Below are 22,480 nucleotides of genomic sequence, written 5' to 3' on the forward strand. Positions count from 1 at the left end.
TAGTATTGGATAATATAAAACCTTTGTCTGCCTTTATGAGCACATGACTGTACTTTATGTCTGGCTTTACATATATGAAGACTTCCGTCATTTTAAAGTTTTCATGCTTCTCTCTTGGAATGACATGTAAAGTACTGTGCCATAAATGAATGCCCAATTCCTACAATTTAAGCCTGGCGTAGAGGTGACCGTAGCTTGATGTGTGTGTGTGTGTGTGTGTGTGCGTGTGCGTGTGCGTGTGCGTGTGTGTGTGTGCGTGTGTGCGTGATACATGTGTAAAAACCGCTAATATTTGTTTTAGTTTAAATGTAGAAGAATTAGTATAGGGAGAATTTTACTGCAGGCCACCCACATATAATTTAATAAATAAATATTTAATACATTTGTCTCCAGTTCACTCATTTTAATTCACTGTGGTACTGCATTAAAGAAATCTGAGTTTCAAATATATGATTGATTTTACAATAATAAAATTACACACACACACACACACACACACACACACACACACACACGGGTTGGGTTTTCATGTGGGGACTTTAGACATTTTGTCCCCACAACATAGCGTTTAGGACCACAAACAAACACACTCATGTTTACTTATCTATCTAAATGGGCGCCTTCCATAGACATAATGGTTTTTATACTGTACAAACTGTATATTTCTATGCCCCTACACTAACCCTACCCTTAAACCTACCCATAACACAAAACTTTATGCATTTTTACATTTTTAAAAAGCCTTTAATTACTTTAGTTTTAGTTTTACAAACAAGGACGTCCCTAAAGGAAGGTTTTTGGAGATGTTGGTCACTTCTGGGTACAAATTTGTCCCCAAAATATAGTTATGTAGGTACACAAGCACACACACACACACACACACACACACACACACACACACACACACACACTCAATGTTTACAACAATATTTGCAGCTTGTAAAATTTTTGTGGAAACTGTAATACACTACCACTACCAGTTTGTGGTAAATTAATTACGATAATTCTTTTGTTTATCAAGGACTTATTAAATTGATCAAAAAAATTATTTTTCAAATACATGCTACTCTTTTGAACTTTCTATCTAGAATCCTGAAACAATATCATGTTTTCTACAAAATATTAGCAAAAACTGTTTTAACATTGATATTAATAATAACCATTATTATTAACTTAGTACCAACGTTAATCAATAATAATTGAGCATAAAATCAGTATATCAAAATGATTTCTCAAGGATCATGTGACTGAAAACTGGAGTGATGATGCTAAAAATTCCCAGGAATAAATTACATTTCAAAATATATTCAAATTGAAAACAGTTATTTTACATTGCAATTTCACAATATTACTGTTTCATATACATAATGAATGAATTACTTTAAAAAATAAAATATGACTTGAATAGTTGAATAGTTCAGTCATTCACGGTTGCATTCTGTGTAGAATACTGTATCCCACAATGCAGTGTGCTTGACTGGTCCTTCTCTTTACAGTCTATGGTCCTTCCATGGTCAAGATTTATAGAGCAAACACCGCCATCTGCTGGGATAATGTGTAACGTCTCAACGCAGCCTTCTCTCCCCTCTCTGTCCATAATGGTTTAACCCGTTGCCTAGGCACTCGGTCCAAGCTATTGAGAGCAGCTGCAACAAAACACTTGGTAGGCCTCATGAGATATTATGACACTCTACTGTTGCATCAATATTTGCAAACAGACAGGCTTCATTAACAGTGTCAAATCGATGTTGAAGGATTGCGACAATCTTAATTTGTTTTATTTTTAATAGCCGCCTGGAGGATATGAAAAGAGGCTCGTGCGTAATACCTGCGAACTAGCCCGCTAGCCAAAGTTAGCGAACTGGGACTCTGCTCGGGGTAGAAAACTTTTTATATTGCATTAAAAACCCATAGAAACGTTATTCCTGTCAAATATACCCTTGACTGCAGATATATTGTGAATATGAGAGAGAAATATTAGATGCCTGATGATTTTGGATTAGGCAGAAGATCATGTTTAGTCATTTGTTACATTAGTTTAAGTTATATAAAAGTTGTTGCTTAAAGCTGTATTGTGTTCATTTACAGTCATGCAAACTTACGGTAACACGTTGAGTTCTGTTTTATGCCTTTCTTTATTTTTATAATGAAGTGATGATTAGGTCAGAGACTGCCATGGGCGGACGCAAATGCTGGAAACCACAATCCAAACTTTGTTCTCATAAACACTCTTGGCTAATTTGCAAGTGATGCTCGGACTCCAGTTCAGCTCTACTCGGCCATGGAAAAAAGAGAGGTATGGTGTCGTCGTTTTTGTACTTATAAATATGATAAAAGTATGAAAGGTTTGTAAAATGAGACCATATGTAATATGCTTGAAATGGCCATTGACAGTGCGTCAGTATGGCAGTTATTCATCACACACACACACACACACACACACACACACACACACACACACACACACACACACACACACACACACACACACACACACACACACAATATCTCCTCGTGTACGTTTGCTTAAATTGTTGCAATAAGTTGCTTCCCCAAACTATTATTATCAGAGTGGTTCTCAACCTTTTTGTCTTGATATGTCTGGTACTTCCACTGTAATGACAAAGCTGCTTGTTTTCAAAGTTTTTTTTATTCACAGAAATTACACAGTCAATCTAAAGTAATTATAAGGAAAATTAGTAATATTAGTTTAAAAAATAACAGAATTTAATTAGTTAAATTCTGTTATTTCAGTAGATTGAAGAACTGAGTCTTCAGGTTCAATAATGAATTTAATTGACTCTGATTGTGGGATAAAGTTTTTAAAATTATTTTTTTTACTTTATGGCAATTTCTCTGCGAATCCTACATATAAGAATTTCAACATATTTCAGAGCTTAATATATATATAGATGTTCACTATGGAAATTTCCATGGCTTTATGATGTTATTAGTTTTCGTAACTTTTCCATGTCTAGAAATCTCACATTCAAAATGTCCTCATATATGCACCAAGGGAACCCCAGTTCTTAAAAAAAGACAGTTTTTGAGGAAAATAATAAAAATAAAAATATGATGTCAGTTGTCATCTAGATTTTTAGCAAAAATTTAGCTGTTTTAGCTTATTTAAAAGTTTATCTATACACAGATAAAAACATGAATTAAGTTGAATTTATTTTGACGCATTTAAAAAAATTTGCAGCTCCTTTAAGAAGTTTAGATGCCCCCTAGTGGGCCCTGGCCCCCCCATTTAAAAACTGCTAATGAAACAGTTACAGTATAGAGAGCTATTAGGCACCGTCTGAGACGGGCTTCACACCGAAAGAGTGTTTTAAGACGGTGTCGGGTAACCCAGGCCTCATTTACACTGTTCAAAGAAAAAAAAGAAGGCTCATTGTTTTGTTTCCTCTGAAGGAAAAGGAGCTGGACGAGATCACCCTGCGCTTGCACAGGGACGGTGTGTCCCCTGAGGCTTCAACGGAGGAGCGTGAGCGGCACCTGTGGCATTTGCTCCAGAGCAGTGAGGGGAGCCTGACTGCCGCCACTGAAGACCTGCAGAGTTTGCGCACACAGCAGGCCAGCGAGATGAGAGAGGTGAGCCAGCAGATGGCAGGCCGGGCCTCCACCCCAAAGAATAGCTAATCATGGTCTCCCTCATCAACATTGTAACATGACGACACTGTTTCCTGACCAAAACAAGCTCCTTCTGTAGCTAATGCCTTTGCTGTGCCGACTGGTTGTTTGATGGGTTTTTTTCAAGGTGGAAAATTACGTGGAGCATATTCGAAACATGCTGGAGGAGCGGGAATCTCTTACAGCGGAGTACGAACGTGACAACGAACAGCTCCGTGCTGAACTCGCTCTAATGAAACACCAACAGGGTGAGGGTTTTATATTGATTAAATAATTTGATCATACTTAAGATTGTGTTCGTAGTGAACAATGTGCCTTGAAGTTTTGTCCTTGCCTGTGTTTCGAATAGCATACTTCTCATACTCATTCCTGCTTTAAACATACTTTTCTGTATCCTTAGAATAGTTTTCTGTAGTCTCTACATTTATCAAATGTGCAGTATATAATAGAGCATTCTGTGTAGAATTACTGTATCCCACAATGCAGTGTGCTTGACTGGTCCTTCCATGGTCCAGAAGTAATATCAGCCACAAATTTCTTAACTCATTTGATCTGACAACCAAGAGTCAAGGTGTTTTTACCAGTGGCATTTACACGACACCGTTTTCAACTAAAAACCAAAAAAAAATTGTTATGCAATTGTTTGGCCGTCCATTTACATGACAACGGTGTTTTAGGGGTTCAAGTTTTTAAAAACAGCATACTGGTTTAAATCGCATTCTGGGGTGGGGGGGAAGGGTGCTAGAAAGTGACATCGCCACCTACTGGACTGACATAAAACAGCATTATTAGTCGTTTTCGCGAATCCGTGTGAACGGGATCGTTTTGACAACGTTGTCGTCTTTACTCAAAAAACGTTTCCGTTTTTAGTATGTTGTTGTGTAAATGTACTCTTAGAATGATTAATATATTATTGTAGTATTTATTAATATTTTGATATTAATACAATTTTATATTAATAAATGTTTTAGAATTTCATTGTAAGCTATTATATTATTATATTTTCAGTTTTCATTTTCATTTTAGTCATTTTATGTGCTTTTGCCATTTTTTCCATTTAGCTTTAATTTATTCTTATTTCAGAGTTAGTTTTAGTAATTTTAGCATTTTCAAGTTAAACTTATTTTATTTATTTAGATGCCATTTGAACAGTTTTAATTTTAATTTGTTTTGATATTTTTTTATCTAATAGTTATAGTTTATTTTATTTTTACTTTATTTCAATTAACAAAAATTATTCATTTTAAATTTTTAATAAACAGTAACAGTAATTATTTAATTTGAATTATTTTAACAATATATATATTTTTTTACATCGAATTTGATTTAAAATGCAAAATAGTGTGTTTCTTGCTATATTTAGTGCATATAGCACTAAGTAGTATGCTAGTATTCCATTTGCAACATAGCTCTTGCGTTCTGCTCAGTGCTCAACTTGAACCCACTTATAGTCCAGTAAGTGGTCCTTACTTGCGTCGTGTTTGTCAGACTCCCAGTGTAAGGAGGTGGTGGAGATGCTGGAGCAGGAGGGTCTAGCGGACATCAGCCAGAGCAGTGCGAGTGAGCAAGTGGCCTATCTGCTGGTGGAGAGAGTCACTCTGCTGGAGAGACTAGAGGCTGCTGAAAGAAAGCTGGACACCCAGACCCTCACCGGCAACCTCAGAGAGGTGCATCTACAGGTACTATGAGAAATAAAGCCTAACTTCAGTAATAGTGTTCTTAAAAGTGTAGGTCAACAGGTAGACCATTATGCAAAGGCTATATTTAATTGCATTTCATATTTAAATATTATTTAATTGTGTGTATTTAGGATACAGAAAAGGCTTGAAGAGCACATATCAACATAAAATGTATACCTTGAATGAACTTTGGATGAAAGAATGCATAAAATGTAAATATTTATACGGTAATAATGGCAATATACTGTATGTGTTAAAAAATTTGTAGTCTTCTCTTGATAGTGACACATCACTTGTGGCTTATTAGTTTTATGGTAATTTTAATATCTCCTCTTTTATGGAAATCAGGAGGAGCTGGATCATATCCGTCACGCATTGGAAGAGGAACTTAGACAGCAAAAGGAAAACATGAATGAGGTGAGATGATCTCAGAGTGGCCCATAAGCAGGCAGCAATTTCAAAAGCAGTGTGCTAAAGTCATGAACTCAAAGAATGTCCAATATCAACAGTGTCTCATTTATATTTAAGTGTTTCATTGTCCATCTCTCTGTATGTTGTGCATCATAATTTCTCCTGATTCTTTGCCCCTCCCTAAATGGACAGGAATCATCAGTTCAAAGTCCTTGGAGGAAGTTCTTTGGTGCGCGCAAGGCGACACTAAGAGCACAGAACCTTCCTGTACGTTCCCGTACCTTTCATAACTTGATTGGACTCATATAAAAGGCATCACATGAAGGTTAAATCAAGAGAGGCGAAACCTTCCGTATTGTCCTTGAGAGGATGATCCACTTAAAGCAGATTAAGGCAGCTCGATGAAATAATGCATGCCTCGGTTGAACTCAAAGCAGAGAATAACAACATGCTGAGCCTAGCATGATAATATTAACACTTCTTATTTTCACTCTAGACCCTAACAGCACTATGGAGCGCTTTCTTTCAGGGTGGTTACTAACCAAATGCTGTTTGTCCCAACATTACTGTTGTCTCTGATGGTTATAAGGGAGAGAAGGCACATATTAAACTCCGTTCACACTGGAACATGATCAACGTTCAGCTTCACCTGTGTTCTGTGGCTCATGCATGTTAAAAAACGCATGGAGGCCGACATGCTTCTTGCTTGTCCACCCAGTGCAGCCAGGTTTAAGTCTCACTGAAAGCTCTGTCCCCTGTAGGCCCACACTGAAGAACTCTGCAAAGAACGCACAGAGCGGCAGAAGCTGGAGAGGGATCTGGAAGAGGCATCTAGTCGTCTTGCTATGGCACATAAAGAGATTCGCCACCTGACAGATGAACTAGATCTCGCTCGTAAGGTCCAAAACTTGTCTGGTATGTGAATAACAACAATTCAGATTTTGATATCAATAAGCTGATAATTATTTTCATATTATGGTAATATTAAAATAAATGTACATACATATATGAAAAATAAAATACTAATAATTAAAATCAATCATTTTTAATGCTACAAGTGAATTAAGGCATCACACCATTATAATGGACAGTAGGCAAAATGGAAATAATTTTGAGATTTGCTAAAGATAACATTTTGTTGTTAAATTTTCAGTGTTTTGAAAGACTGAGCATTAGAGTCTGTGTTATTTTAGTATTATTTATATACTATTAATATAAAACATTTTGAATTAACTTTTTTTTAATTTTAGTAATTTAGTAATTTAGTTACTTTTGTCATTGCTAATATTTTTTTTATTATTATTTAGATTTATATTCATTTCAGTTTTAGTAATTTTAGCACTTCAACTTCAGCTTACTTAATTTCAGTGAGTTGCCTTTGGAAAATGCCTAATTTTCATTTAACTTTTAGTTTTTCCATCTAATTTTTATATTTTAATTCAATTAGCGGCACTAGTCAGATGATGGTAAATGTAATTTAAATGTAAAAAAAAAAAAAAACAGAGGAATTGAGTACGGAAAATGAACTGATTCCGATTGACTGATTAACTGATGATCACTTTAATATCAACTGCTAATTTTTTAATTTATTGTGCATCCTTGCTTCTTTGTTATGCAACTAAACTGACTCTTTTCCCCTGGGGAATTATAAAACACACAAAATCACCCTGAACAACCTGGTAATGGTGGTGTTGACTTTTTCATGACCAAGCATCACTCATGCTGTCTTTAGAAAAAAAGATAAAGTTTTAGATTACTGTTTCTCTGTTTTGTCTTATTATATTTTGTCCAAATTTTCGTTTCAGTACCTGACCTGCAGAAAACTGGGGAGGAAGTGGAGCAGTTAAAACAGGAAGTGGACAAGCTTAAACAGTGTGGTGAGATTTTGTCTGCAGCAACATATCGCGTCACACATTTGCAAGTGTATTTATATAGACACTTCAAAGAACTACAGCGTAGACAAATCTTGGAAACTTAACAAATGATGTCTTCTGGTTGTAAACTCTATGTTTTACAGATATGGTGGAGCTGCAGAAGGCCAAGGAACGCAATGAACGACTGGATGGGGAGATTCGTGCGCTGAGGGATAGAGTTCGCTCATTGGACACAGAGAGAAGGACTCTTCTTAACCTGGCAAGAATAATTGTTTTTAAAATTTTATCTTGGTACCATGACATGTTAGATATTTGCAATATGCAAACACAGAAATGTTGTTTGGAACAGACACAGAAATGTCGGTTGTGCCACAGGTTGAACAATCAAAGCTGCACTCGGCTCAAGGGATCAACGAGACATTAGAGCACAATAAAATATACTCTGCACAGGTAGATATACATTCTACTACAATCCTCTCTTGAAGGGGCTAGTTTGCATGTATTGCATGACATAAGTAATTTAATATTTGTATAGTTTCCTCTCAGAGCTTACAGATGCTTTTTTGTCAGGGTGTTGGGAATAATGTTAATGCGGATTCATCAGTGGCTCCAGACGATGAGACACTCCACAAAAGGTGAAGCTTTGCCTTCCTTTATCTAACTTAAAGCTGTACATGTCATTGCTTCCACACTTTACAGGAGAACTCCGGTCAATTTTAACATTGAGCTCATTTTTTTGTACATTTAGAGTGCTGTCAATACAGAGAACAATGACAAAAATCGGTGTTGCCTACACCGAGTTATTCTATTTTTAAAATTTGCACCCTGTTGACTTCAATGGGGCAAGTACTAAACCTGCTTTTAGCCTCTTAACATCCTTGATGTGTCATTACAAGTGCACAGAAAATGTGAGTGATTCCTTCTGAGTGAACACGAGTGGATCTGACTGCAGTAGATGTGAAAGATATGTATAAAAATTGTTATTTAAGCCAGCGCAAATACCTGTTTACATCCTGTTTTTCGGTTGAAGTCCAAAGTAGTCGATTGCCGAGTTCACGCGCATAGGTTTAGTTACATATGATCACGCGTGTGAACTCGGCAATCGACTACTTTGGACTTCAACCGAAAAACAGGATGTAAACACAGATATTTGCGCTGGCTTAAATAACATATTTTTTATCCATATCTTTCACATCTACTGCAGTCAGATTCACTCGTGTTCACTCTGAAGGAATCACTCACATTTTCTGTGCACTTGTAATGACACATCAAGGATGTTAAGAGCCTAAAAGCAGGTTTAGTACTTGCCCCATTGAAGTCAACAGGGTGCAAATTTTAAAAATAGAATAACTCGGTGTAGGCAACACCGATTTTTGTCGTTGTTCTCTGTATTGACAGCACTCCAAATGTACAAAAAAATTAGCTTAATGTTAAAATTGACCGGAGTTCTCCTTTAAAGATGCTGATATGGCAGTTGTGTTTTGGCAGGTGTCGGAGAGAGTCTGAAGATAAGGACAGCCGCCTGCGAGAGCTGGAGAGGAGGTTGCAGAAGCAGCAGCGGGAACACGAGGAGTTGGTGGAGCGGAACGAGGAGCTGGAGGCACTGCTGGGGGAAGCGCAGAACGCAGCGAAAGACGAGCGAGAGCATCATGAGTGTGAGATAGAGGGGTTCCAGAGAAAGGTACGTTTTTAGCCGTGAGGTAATAGTGCTGAATTTGATAAATAATCACCTGAATTTTGAGGATGACTCTGAGTTTGGTTCTAGATTAAAAGTATTGAGGAAGAACTGAGTAAGAGGGATATCAAGAAGCTTGAGAAGAAAGATGAAGATCAGGTTCGAGGAACTGACTCTGAGGTAAAGGTCGAAGGCCTGTTTACACCAAGGAGAATAGCAACCTCATAAAAATCACTTGCACTCTGATTATGGTAGAATATCTTTGATCTTTTAATCCAAAGCTTAGTGAGAGCATTCAAGAAAGGCTGAAGTTCCTCGAGGGTCGTCTTGCTGAAGAAAAAGGTTGGAGGAAACAGCTGGAGGTGGATCTATCTGTATCCAAGGCTGCGCTCAAAAAGGAAAAAGAGGTAATTTCATTGTCACACATGACTCGTTATAAAATACACAGTTTAGAGTCCTGGAAAGCCCATTTTTCATATTGCACTATGCATTTGTTTAAAATTATAATAATAATGTTATCTGAAACCATGAACTGCACATAAATGCTACATGTGAACAGGTCATGCAAAAAGACCATGAGGAGCTGAAGAGATTACGTGTGGAGGTCCAGAGACTGGAGGTAGAATGTCGACAAGGGAAGACACTCAACAAGAACCTCACGCAGATTAAAGGAGAAAAGGGAATTTTGGAAGAAAAGGTAATAAAAAATAAAGGTCATTCAATTATACGTTTAAATCACAAAGAAAGCAATCCATTTATTGTTGGGATGCTGTGATATTCTTCCTGTAGCTTGCTATTTCTCACTGAGGCTATGTTTGTACTCTACAGGTGGCCCAGTTGGAGCGTGCTCAGACGCGACTCCAGGACAACCTGACACATCAGACAGAGAACAGCCGGGCTGAAGAGGACCTGAGAGACAGCAGGGGACAAGTGGTAGAGCTTAAGTCCATGGTGGACAAACTGAGAACAGAACTGACTCGACTAGAGAAGGAGCACAACACTCTAAGGTAAGGCTCTCACAGATACTACAGATCAACTCTGTATGACATTAAAATGATAAATAATTAGCTCCTGGACTCAGTAGAAAGCATGGTAAGATGCACTTTGCCTGTTTAGGGATGAGCTGATGGAGAAGCGTGGACAAGTGATGCAGCTACAGAGAGAGCTCAGCGAGAAAGCCCACGAGAGGCTTCAGACTGACGGGGAGAAAGAGAGACTCAGTCTGGAGCTCCTGCATGTGAGACAGCAGCTCCAGTATACCAGAGAGCAGACACCCAGAGCATCACTGGAGCAGACGGCCAACCACAAGCCTTCTGCACAGGACGAGGGGGTTTGTCAGGTAAGGCCTGTTTCACACTGGATGAGTAAGGGCCCATAGTAACAGATTAGAGCATTCACACTGCACACAAGTCTATTTTTGCTGCGCCACTCACTCTAAATTAAAGCCACAGTTCATTGTTCTTGGCCAAAATTCATCTGGGTTAACAAGAAGAATAACACATTTCACCATAAAATCATATAAGTGAAGTGTGTGTTTCACATAGTCACCTTATGACTTTCAGCACTGTGACAAAAAAAATAATAAAATACCCCAAAACACATGCTGCTCCTCTAGCTGGCCTGTGTGAAGTCAGAGATGAGTAAACTACACTCCACCCTTGAGGAGGAGAGACAGCTGGCTGGCCAACATCAGCTGGCCCTGCAGGCCCAGATCAGTGAAGCTCAGGCCCGGGCTAAGGTCAGCCCTGCTCTCCAATCTTTACACACCCACACGAACATATTCACATTCATTTTTATTTTCATTTATGCACAAAACATTTGTATAACCTGCTTAATTGTATAATAACAATATTGGTTTTTTTCCCCCTGTTTGCTATGCATAATGTGGCCATTGTGTGGTTGTGCACAGGCTCAGGACTCACTCCTAAAACAGAAGGGAGAGGAGAACAAACAGCTGAGACAAGACCTGCAGAGAACTCAGCACCTCTTCACCTCTGCTGAGCGAGAGCTACGCTACGAGAGAGAGAAAAATCTGGACCTTAAGAGACACAATGCACTCCTAGATCAGGAGAAGATCAAGGTAAAAAAAAAAAGTTACATTTGAAATTAATGTAAGTTATTGCATTAGATTAGATAACAACATGAACCAAGTGGCATTTGTTTTAAATAAATATAGTGGATGACATTTACTTTGATATTTATTTACATAATGCATAAGGAAATGCATGAAGTGTGGCGTAAGTGTCCAAATACTATGTCCACTTACGTTTTTGAAAGAAGTCTCTTATGCTTAAAATAACTTTTATATTGAATATATTTTAACTCCAGTCTTCTGTCACATGATCATTCTGAAATCATTCTAATATGCTGATTTGCTGCTCAAGGAACATTTCTTATTATCAATATTGAAAACAGTTGTGCTGCTTAATATTTTTGTAGAAACCATGATACATTTTTCAGCATTCTTTGATGAATAGAAAGTTCAAAGTAACAGCATTTATTTGAAATAGAAATCTTTATGTATTATTATAAATGTCTTTACTGTCACTTTTGATCAATTTCCTCATACTTTAAAATGTTATTGAATTTTTTTTAAGAAAGTAGGCCTAATTTTAATTTTACTAATTTGTTTGTTTTTAAATTATGTCGAACATGGTCTTTCCCTAGTTAGATTTACACAGGACTAGTGTTAATGCTCAGTTCTGCTCTGTTCTTTAGCTGTGTGCGGAGCTGAAGCAGGCCCAGGCCAAAGTAGCCCAGCAGGAGGGCAGCGCAGCGGGACAGGTGGCAGAGCTGGAGAGACTCCAGCAGAGAGCCAGAGATCTGGAGCTGGAGATGGCCAGAAGCGCTCAGAACCGACAGACTAACAGAAGCTTGATGGAGGAGCTCAATTCAGAGAGGGCACGTGTGATTGCTGCTGACAAGAAGGTGTGTGTTCAGTGCAGGCTGAAATTCTCTTGTTCAGTAGTATAACCGTTATGAAGAATGTGTTCAACATCTCTGCAGGTCGTAGATCTGCAGCAGCAACTGAAGAACGCCCTGCACCAGATACGCCTGGAAGAGGCCAGAGCAGGAGAGACCAGCAAACTAGAAAGAGACACCAGAGACATGTCTGATAACCTGTCTGCTCTCAGAGCCCAACTGCAAGAGGATCAACTACAGAGGTCAGACGGGTCACTGCACCACAAGCCAATATTAGTGGGCGACCGATAAATATACCTTCTATTTTTCAGATTGCAACGCCTGAGTGCAGATGCAGAAGAAAGTAAAAAAAACTAAAATAAGATTTTTTATAAGTATAAAGTATTATAGCGTTGGCCTTTCTAGTATTAGTAACAGAAAGGCAAACGCTGTAATATTCTTCTATACCGTTGCCATTCAGAAATTACGCATCATTATCATTTAAACATGTTATTGAATGTATAAAAAACATTTAACTCCACGAACCTCGCAATCTTTGGCAAATCTTCTGAAGTGTGTGTTTGTAGCCTGTTCAAACAGCAACATTACACACTAGCTGTAGAAAAAGTGTAAAAGCGTAATATAACCCCTTTAACCTGTTTAAAGCCAGATGAGACAGCACTGACAAACAGGAGAAACGCTGTGTGCAACGATACAGTCAGAAGGCAAATCCCCATCATTTACCATGGATTTACTGTAGTAACACTAACTGCACCATGGTATTGTGGCAGAAATGTGGGATATTTATATCGAATTTTACTATATTATTAATGTTGACATGTATTAAAGGTATTAATGGAATATATTACTTACTGTAGCTATAGCATTTGTGCATTTGCTAAATGCTAAATGTATTAAATACCATAGAAACAATTTTACCATGGTAGTGAGATGCTACAGTATATGCGTGGTTTTTACTATGGTTATCATGATCTAAATGTATTTTACTATGGAAGACCAATGGTTCATTTTAATAAAACTCGACAGTCAAAATATTTTAATTTTACCATATAAAAATAAGGGTGTTACAATTTTTACAGATGTTACTATTTTTTCGAGCTACTGCCAAATGTTTGTCATGTTCTGACAATAAAGAGTAGTTTCTACAACTTTCACTTAGGAGCAAAAATCTGCCTTTAAACTAAAGAAATATTTAACATTTATCATAATAATTATCGATTTCGACTGATATGTAAAAAAGTATCATGATAATTTTTTTTGGCCATATCACCCAGCCTTAACAATAAGTATATTGTACCTAATAATTTTTTTATGAAAGTGCATGGTAAGTCACTTACTATAAAGTGTGACCATTGCAGCAATTGTTGCATGTGTTACTTACTATATAGTGGACTTTACAATGACTTTCTGTGTTTTCTGAAAGGAAATTACTTGAGCAGAAAGACGAGGAACTCCAGCAGCAGGTGCGCTCACTGCGGGCGAAGGAGGCGACTATGACACGCACCAACTTGGAGATGTCACACCGCACACAGGAGCTGGAGACGCGGCTGCAAGTGCTGGAGAGCGAACTTAACACAGCTAGAGAAGAGGTTTGTGAGTTGAAACGATCATGCTAATTGCTGAAATGATACACTAGTGGAGCTGCTGACCATGAATACCAATGTGTCCTGCAGCAGAGAGGCGGTCAGAAGAGCTGCCACAGGCTGGAAGAACAGCTTCTGTCTTCCCAACATGAGTCTGAGAGACTGCAGGAGGAACTGAAGCTGGTTGTTCAGCAGCTTGACACTCACATTAGGTATCATTATTCACTGGGTGGATATTATACTCTTAAGGCTGGAATACAAGACTTTTGCTCAAAATTGTTGCCCTGATTTGCAGTCTGGATGAGTCGATGCTAGTTGCCAAAAGATTTTAGGCATTTGGAGTTCACAGATTTCATAGATATATCATTAACAAAGTTCAGGAGGAAGCACTTCCAGATAATCTACCCAATCAGCATGAGAGGAGGCCTATATAGCTAACTTACCTCTTTAAGTTTTCCAGCATCCCTCCTCCACCCCAGCTTCTCACTCTCAATTGTTCCTATCCCAGCCAGGGATACGGGGGGAGTAATCTGTGTTCGGGCCAAATTCCGAGCTTGGAGCCCTCTGAGCAGCACGCCAAATATGCATTATATCTGGTTATATGTTAATGTGAACCTGTGAAAATCATGTAGTGTAGGATGGACAGTTTTTTTTAAGCTTCAGACTTTGATTCCATCCAGTTGGAGGATTTCAAACAGGTTTGATATTTTGAGCCAATATTAGTACGTTGACACGTCTCCTTGCAATAAGGCACATGTTTTTGCATGTGTTCGTGTTCAGAACGACTTGAAACTGGCAGTGTGTGAACCTCAGTCGTTTAGTGTATGATGCCCAGTTTTTCTCTGGAACCATTTACAAAGTCGGCAAGTGTATGATGCCTAGTGTTTTAAAATTGGTTCAGATTTTTTAAGTATTGTAGTGTATAACAGCCTTTACTCTTACAGCAAATAAACTTTTTTAAAAGTACACATATTACATGCAATGTGTTAATATGAAATCATGAAACTCGTGTCCTGCAGGAGACACAACGAGAAACAGTCTCAGCACAAAACCAAGTTGCGCAGAGCTAAACAAATCTTCATGAAGACAGTCGCCCAACATGAGCACAGGATCCAGCAGCTGGAAAATGATCTGGCTCTTGCGACAAGTCTTTCAGAGAAAGTGAGTGTTTTCAGACCCGACCTTTAACACTATATACTTAACGTGTACTTCACCTTGAGTGTGTTCCACTATGAGCAGGAGAAGGACTGGATTAGGACTGTGACAGAAGAAAACGACCAGCTCCTCCTGGAGAGACGAGAACTTCTGCAGCGAATAAGTGAAGCTGAGGAGATGGGAAACAATGGACTGAGAACTGCCACTACCATCCAGCAGAGGTAAACATCTCATTACCCCGGTACATCTACATCTGACAGGAAAGCACAGAAACATACTAACTGTCTCTTTGCCCTGTCTTCTCTTAGAGTTAAATTTCTGGAGATGGAGAATAAAGAGCTGCAAGAAAAAACTCTAACATTGGCCAATCAGATAGGAATTTTAGATCGTGCTTTGAGAAACCTTCAGTCGATGTGTACTGTCGAGGTACACATTTAGCAGTTGTTCTTTTTATTATAATTTAAATAAGCATTTCAAATTTGAATTGCACTGATGCTTTTATTTTGTGTTTTTGTCTTAGGAGGTCAAGAAAATGTTTCCTTCCGGAGCTCATCATGATAGCCTGTTGCGGACATCAACTCCAAGGTAAAATTCAGAACTTTTTTAAGTCTTCCAACCTACTCAATATTTCTGTTCCCAAATATAGTCAAAAAATTTAAAAAATACATGGCACACAAAATACGGTGTAATATAATCTATTTCAATAACTATAAATCTATTTTTATCAATATTTTTAGTATCCAATATATACTTCCGTTTTAATGTATGCGGTTAGAATTTATTAATTTTTTTTTAAATAAATAAATACTTGTATTCAGGAGAGATGCATTAAATAGTCAAAAGAGATTGAATAATAATAAGAAATGTTTCGACCAAATCAGCATATTAGAATGATTCCTGAAGGATCATGTGACTCTGAAGACTGGAGTAATGATGCTGAAAATTCAGCTTTGCCATCACAGGATTAAATTACATTTTAAATATATTAAAGGTACCGTATGTAGGATTGTGGCCAAAACTGGTACTGCAATCACTTTAAAAATACTGTAGAGCCGTGTATCCCCTCCCCCTCCCCCCTGACTCGAGGTTGCCAGATAAGCTGCAGGATTCAGCAGAAACGTTGGCTGCTTCAATGAGCTTCCAATGGCAAGTGACGACGAGACGTACACAAGTTTTTTTTTCTGTTAATTGTGTTTATGCTTTATGAGAGATATTTTGATGAGTAATTACTTATTTAAAAAATGTACTAATTGTTGAGGTGCTGGGGCCATAATAGCTGAAGAGATAAGCGTTTTTGATTTGATATTTAATTTGATTTGATTTCTTTATTTTGAACATATAAATACAATTACAATTCAAAAAAAATCTGAGGAAAAAAAAGGATAATAGTAAAACAAAACAAAAAACATATAGACTTAAACAACAAAATAATACTTCCTTATTTTTCAATACGAAAAAAAAAACCTCGATTCACAAGTGCTAAAGTTTTTGTCATAAGTAGGCTAAAAACAGAATAAACATTTGCCACAGAAATTATAACACGGGACAAATTCAATATCACCAATGGCTACATGGGTTGTTTTCAGTCCCATCAGAAAATATTGTTAGAGTAACTAAATTACATTAGCAATGGTCATACAGGTCAACTTGCAGCATGTGTAACTTAGTCCACGATATACATGAAGAACGAATGACGAATAATTTTTTCTGAGGTAAAGTTAGGCTTGTCTCAATTACGTTTCAAATTGCCATAATGGGCGTGCTAATGTTGTTTTTATCAGCGTCTCAGCTAGGGCTGAACGATTAATTGCATTTGCGATAATATCGCGATATGATGAAATGCGATTTTTTAAACCGCAAAGCTGCGATTACAGTCTGGTCACGTGACACGCGAGAGTAAACCAGTCTGTATTGCAGATGAAGCATCAACTTGGCACGCGACATATATAGACCTGGCTACAGGAATTAACAGTTTATGTTTAATTTATGTGATATTGTGTTATAGATTCTCTCCAACGATTCTGTATTGTATATGTCACTCTGAGCTTAGTTTTAAACACAGACGTGTACGACGCGCGTGCTTTATAAACAACCGTATTCTGCTTGCTTCTAATTCCTCTGTCTCTCACACACACACACACACACACACACACACACACGACACCACTCGAACCTTACGAGAAATAATCTTTAATAAAATTCGGAAAAGTTTAAGCGAGTTTAAAGGACATTCGCGGGCTTCATTGCACAAGATATGAGATACGCGCGGTCTGCGTGATGTTATTTCAGTAGTGCGCGGTCTCGCCCGCCGGTATTTTACTTACAAATGTTCTACGAAGGCATCATGTGTCTTGGAATGCAGTTGTCTTATATATTAAAAATATGAAAATCACGACAGAAGCTGCTTTCAATTTCAAACACTCACGTGCGTTTTGCGAAGAGCATTTGAGCATGCTGTGAGCGAGTCTAGTACGTGGTTAAATGTACGTTTGCATCCCAAAATACTTTTATGACGCGAATTTACCGGTAATGTGACACAGTCAGTTATTAAACAAACAGGACAAACCACATCTTATCATTTCAAAAGAGATGAACACGTTCAGACAGCCTACTCTTAAATACTGAAAGCACTCTTTGTTTATTGCTTGTAATATTTTTTTTCCCTCTTTGTTATTTGTTTTGAAGCTATATTTGTTAAAATTATTAACATGTAATTGTATTAATTTAGTTTTTTAATGTGTAATTATTATAAGTAGACCTACTTATAATTATGTAATTAAATATTTTAAGTTTTATTAATAAGATCAATAAAAGAAATAAAAGAAAAAATGTATCGGCTCATGAGGTGCCTAAAGATTCCCTTTCCCTATTTTACAATGATTTATTGCTTGTTTTTGTTGAATAATAGAAAAGATAAAGAGCTTAAAAAATAATCGCATATTAAATCGCAATCGCAATATTGGTAAAAAAAATCGCAATTAGATTATTTTCCAAAATCGTCCAGCCCTAGTCTCAGCATAATGACAGAGAAACGGGCTCCTATAATGCATTGCAAATGCATACGTCCATGTGAGCTAACGTTACGTTGCTTGAACATGCATAACTTTGTTCGACTGTCATGAATATATGAAATGTCCATTGACATCCAGTACAAGTTAGTCCAGAATAGATGAATCTTAACTTACCTGTCTAGGAGAAAATTAGCAACGTTGGCGTCTGTGTTCAAATTCTTCTCCGTTTTCAGCCGCCTCCATCTTTCAAAAGCATCTCCTATACAAATTCTGGTTTTATTTCGGACTTTGTCACAACGAATTTCTGAATTATAACGAGGTCTTTTTGATTTAGTAACGTTAGACATTTTTATCCGACTAGAGTTAGGGTAGGTTAGGTTAGAGCAAAGCTGGCAACCCGGATCCCGAAACACTACTGACTTCGTGATTGGTAGATAGGTGGAGGGAGGCGCTCAGGCCAAAACACAAAATGACAACATCAACATCAGTTGAGGGCTGCAAGTCCACTTTTTAAATGACAATATCCTAGCCATACCACTGTTGTCAGTGATATAAGTATTTGAAATGAACATGATTTCTTAATGTCTAGTGACACATCAGGGCAATTTTATGATTAATTGAAATAGATTTCTTACATACAGCTCCTTTAACATGGAAAAATTATTAAAATTGTCTAAATTGTAATACTATTTCACAATATTACTGTTTTACTGTATTTCTGATCAAATAAATGCAGCCTTGGTGAGCTTAAAATACTTCTTTTAAAAAACATAACACAATCTTGCTGGCCCCAAATTTATAAAGGTAGTATATATCTTTACTATACTTACTATACTTTACTATACTATACTTTCTATACTTTCTATCTGCCATTTAGATTTATTTTTCCGCTGAGGCTGCAGATCAGCATGGAATTATTTTACTGTGTCAGTGAACAAATGGTGACGTCTTACATTGCAACATCTTGCTCTAGTCCACAGCCTGGGCTCTGTGACTCATGGGGAATATTGGATGCCATTCGCAAAGTCAAAGTGGGTGAGTCTGGAGTGAAGAGCCTAGAGATCTCCTCGTCTGTGCCTGTTTCACAGTCCACTGAGATAGGCTACCTGAACCTGACCTCACCTGTGGCTCCCAACAGCAGGTTAGAGCAGGAAGAGAGTCTCAGTGCCACAAGCGATGAGGCCTGAGGGAGTTACAAAGACTGTGAAATGCCATTACAGAGTTTGCCAAGTCACTGGATCAGTCAAGGTTTAAAAATAAGCGACTGTAGAAGGGTAAAACGTTGTTTAGGTGGGTAAAACATAGACAACTTGCTCAAGAAATAGTTTCTGTGGCACCATGACTGTGTCATGTTTGAAGTCTTCAGTTCATTTTCTTAAACTTCAATTGTTTTTTAAAGCGAGTGTGAAGAGATGTATTATTGCTCTGGCTCATTTCATCTGCATTGCATTGCCTTTGTGGCTCACATAGAGTGAGACTAGAATGCATGAGATTTTATATAATTCACAAACATGATACTTCATTGGATGCTATGGTCAGTAGCCTTGTCACATCTGTAAGATGCCATATGTATTTTTTTATACATTTATCCTATAATGGTACAACTATGGAAAAGCACTTAAAGCACTATTCACTTGTGTTCAGATGGTACCATCTACAGGTCTTTACAACTGAAATGCACTATTGCCTTTGGATAAGCAGTAAGTATTTGAGATCAAGTTGAAATCAAGTGTTTGCATGTGTCAGCAGACCTTTTCTCATATTCTGTGCTGATTTTACGTCAAAACCTGGTGAAATGTTACATGGAGCTGAGAGTACTAGATTCCTTTAAAGCTAAAAGCTTGTACACTACTACCATTTTAAAGTTTTAGGGTCAGTAAGTCAGTAATTTGAAAGAAATGTATACTTTTATTCAGCAAGGATACATTACATTTATCAAAAGAAAAAGTAAACTTTTACATTGTTACAAAATATTTCTATTTCAAATAAATGTTTTCTATTCATAAAAGAACCCTGATGAAAACATATCACGGTTTCCACATACAAAAAACCCCCCAAAAAACAATGTTTCCACCAAATCAGCATATTCAGCTTGAAAATTCAGCTTGTCATCGCAGAAATAAATTACATTTTAAAATATATTTATAATAAAAAACAATTATTTTATATAGTTCACAATATTACTGTTTTTTGATCAAATAAATGCAGCCTTAATGAGCATAAGAGACTTCTTTCAGAAACATTAAAAAGTCATACTAACCCCGATCTTTTGAATGGTAGTGTATCTGTGTTTAGTTCACAGTGTAAAGACTTTCTCTATATGGATAGTTGATCGTCTATGTGATGTTACTTTTACATGTCCACTATTTATTTCAGTTAGAGGGCAAAAACTACAGCCATGAAATGTCAAAATATTTATTTAGACATTATGTGTAGAGTATATGCTTTAAGTACTAATATAAGCAGTGCAGTTGTGATTTAATTTATGCTGGAGAAAGGTTGGTTTGCTGGTATTATATCCCCCTAACAAAAGGATTTGGCTACTGACAAGAAAACAGACCTGGTAGCATTAGCAACCTTACGGTATTGTTGTTTACTAATGGAATGGGTTGAAATGGGAGTTTTTTTAAATATTCTTTTATTTTGCATTCCCTTTGTGTTTTGTATATAGTGCTCAGAGACTGAAATGACCTGTGATCTGGGAGCAAAATCATCTGACAGATGAGAAATTGTATCACTTTGAACTGTGGCAAAGGGATTAAGATCCTGCAGTTGTGCCTGTACATTATGAGAGCATCGCACATTGTGTCCTGCTGCTATGATATTAGGATGCAAATTTCACAAAATATTCATTTAGGGCTCATGTCATTTAAATTGCGACAGACATCAGTGTACATGGTACACAATGACAAAGCATGTATTTTCTTAATAAACTTATTTTCATGATGCCTGTTTGATTGGTTACCTCAATCTGAGATAAAATGATTAATTAATTCTCAGAAAGCATTCAAAACTACTATTAGCAAACAACACAGTCTTTTACTGAACTTATTGTTCTCAAAGCAACAGCCCAATTCAATTCTTGGCAACATGATCAGTGTTGGGGTAACACATTACAAGTAACTCAAGTAATCAGATTACTTTTCCAAGTAACTAATCAAGGAACCCATTTTAGCAAAATGTCTGACCCATTCAACCATACAAATAAGCAAAAATGGCTGAAGTGTTGAACTTTCTTCTTCTGTGATCGAAATTCTTCTGCGAAAGGTCTGTTTGAGCTCCGCCATCTACTGTACAGATGTGAATTTGCATTTTCTTCAGCCTGAAGCTTATTCGTTTCACTTTCGATGTGAAAAGCCCTTTACATTTGCCAAAAATAGAACTTTTGTATGTTTTGTTATTAAAAAATAAACGAGCAAGCCCAGCCCAGGTGAGACAAAGTAAAGTAGTGATGCAATTAGTTACTTTTTGGGGGAGTAAGTCAATATTGTAACCCATTACTTTTAAAAATAACTGATACAGTAAATGTTTATGTAGGTATGTTATCCCAAAAATAGGTGTGTAAATACTATTTTTTTTCTAATTCTTTAATCTTTTTTATACTTTTACTTTTATATAACTCAGATAAAATAGTCATGCCAGCCTTCAAAAGAAAAAAATCAAGAAAGTGGTGGCATGGTACTTTCTGTATGTTTTCATCCTCTGTATTTCCACACTCAAGAGTCCCTGAAAATCATTTGGTATTGCCATCAAAGTAAGGTCTTAGATCTAAAGACAAAAAGGAATCAAGGTTCGATCTAAAATCCTAAACAGGATCACAACTGATTTTTTGAAATACAATACAAAGGAAAAAAATTCAAAGGCTCAGGTGTAACAGTCTGAATTTAATAAACAAGATAGAGATACAAAGTGTTCTTGACATTGATATTTTCTTAATTCACCTATCAGTCATGTCTGTGCATATTAAACAAAATCATTATATGGAACCACAATGCAAGACAAAGGAAAACGTGAAATATTTCAGAACATATGTAACAATGTCTTACATAATACATGTTAACAATTAATTAATAACGATTACGGTGTTCCATGCGGAAAAAAAGGCTTAAGAAAAAAAACTGAAAAACATCGACATGGAGGAAGAAAGAGAAAGAAACCGGTCTTTCAACGATGATAAAATTAAGGCGTACATGTAAAAATGACAAGGATACCTATAAAAACAATGATCAGTACTTACAGAAAAACAAATATTAATAAGTTTAAATATACTAAACAGATACAAAAATGAACAAAGTACAGTATCTAAACCTTGCAATTTGCACTATTAATGAATACAGGGTATATTTTATAGTAAATGTACACGTCTTACTGATTTAAAGTGGATTTGAGGCTGAAAAGGCCAGGATTATACTGTAATGTAATAACCGATTCCTGGCAATGAGCTGAGGTTTTGTAGAAAGCACCAAGAAGTAGATCCTCATCAAATTGCTGTTATCTAAAATGGCGATATTGGTCACATTCCCAAATATTAAAGAAC

The 22,480-nt window shown here is 36.9% G+C and overlaps 2 protein-coding genes across 9 annotated transcripts in view; one reads left to right on the plus strand and one right to left on the minus strand.

The window, feature by feature from the left end:
• Positions 1-1,607: 1,607 nt before the first annotated feature.
• ccdc30 (coiled-coil domain containing 30) lies at positions 1,608-20,887 on the plus strand. Of its 7 annotated transcripts, XM_081387336.1 has the most exons (30): positions 1,626-1,663; positions 1,791-1,878; positions 2,153-2,296; positions 3,415-3,594; positions 3,761-3,881; positions 5,122-5,312; positions 5,661-5,729; positions 5,916-5,990; positions 6,485-6,638; positions 7,529-7,600; positions 7,741-7,856; positions 7,973-8,047; positions 8,168-8,232; positions 9,086-9,278; positions 9,363-9,452; positions 9,554-9,679; positions 9,832-9,969; positions 10,101-10,279; positions 10,389-10,611; positions 10,888-11,010; positions 11,182-11,352; positions 11,991-12,200; positions 12,279-12,436; positions 13,618-13,783; positions 13,868-13,989; positions 14,797-14,938; positions 15,017-15,153; positions 15,241-15,358; positions 15,453-15,517; positions 18,917-20,887. In XM_081387336.1, the coding sequence occupies exons 3-30, from the start codon at positions 2,282-2,284 to the stop codon at positions 19,128-19,130; spliced, it is 3,708 nt and encodes a 1,235-aa protein (XP_081243462.1). In that variant the 5' UTR covers positions 1,626-1,663; positions 1,791-1,878; positions 2,153-2,281; the 3' UTR covers positions 19,131-20,887. The 7 variants fall into 7 exon arrangements, with proteins under 7 accessions (XP_081243464.1, XP_081243467.1, XP_081243462.1 ...); XM_081387338.1 differs by lacking the exon at positions 1,791-1,878 and having other exon boundaries at positions 1,608-1,663; XM_081387339.1 differs by lacking the exon at positions 5,916-5,990.
• Positions 20,888-21,808: 921 nt separating this feature from the next.
• The window catches only part of znf362b (zinc finger protein 362b), an 8,342-nt gene continuing 7,670 nt past the window's right edge, over positions 21,809-22,480 (minus strand). For both annotated transcript variants that reach the window (XM_081387344.1, XM_081387343.1), the window contains one exon: positions 21,809-22,480. This exon is cut by the window's right edge and continues 1,854 nt beyond it. The gene's annotated coding sequence lies outside the window, so the exon portion shown is untranslated.

Source organism: Scardinius erythrophthalmus (assembly GCF_964197995.2).
Source record: "Scardinius erythrophthalmus genome assembly, chromosome: 15".
In the NCBI taxonomy this organism is placed as follows: domain Eukaryota; kingdom Metazoa; phylum Chordata; class Actinopteri; order Cypriniformes; family Leuciscidae; genus Scardinius; species Scardinius erythrophthalmus.

Coding starts and splice junctions, on each gene's coding strand:
- ccdc30 (XM_081387338.1), top strand. Junction 9,279..9,362: donor TAGAGGGGTTCCAGAGAAAG/GTACGTTTTTAG, acceptor GTTTGGTTCTAG/ATTAAAAGTATTGAGGAAGA. Junction 11,011..11,181: donor AAGCTCAGGCCCGGGCTAAG/GTCAGCCCTGCT, acceptor GGTTGTGCACAG/GCTCAGGACTCACTCCTAAA.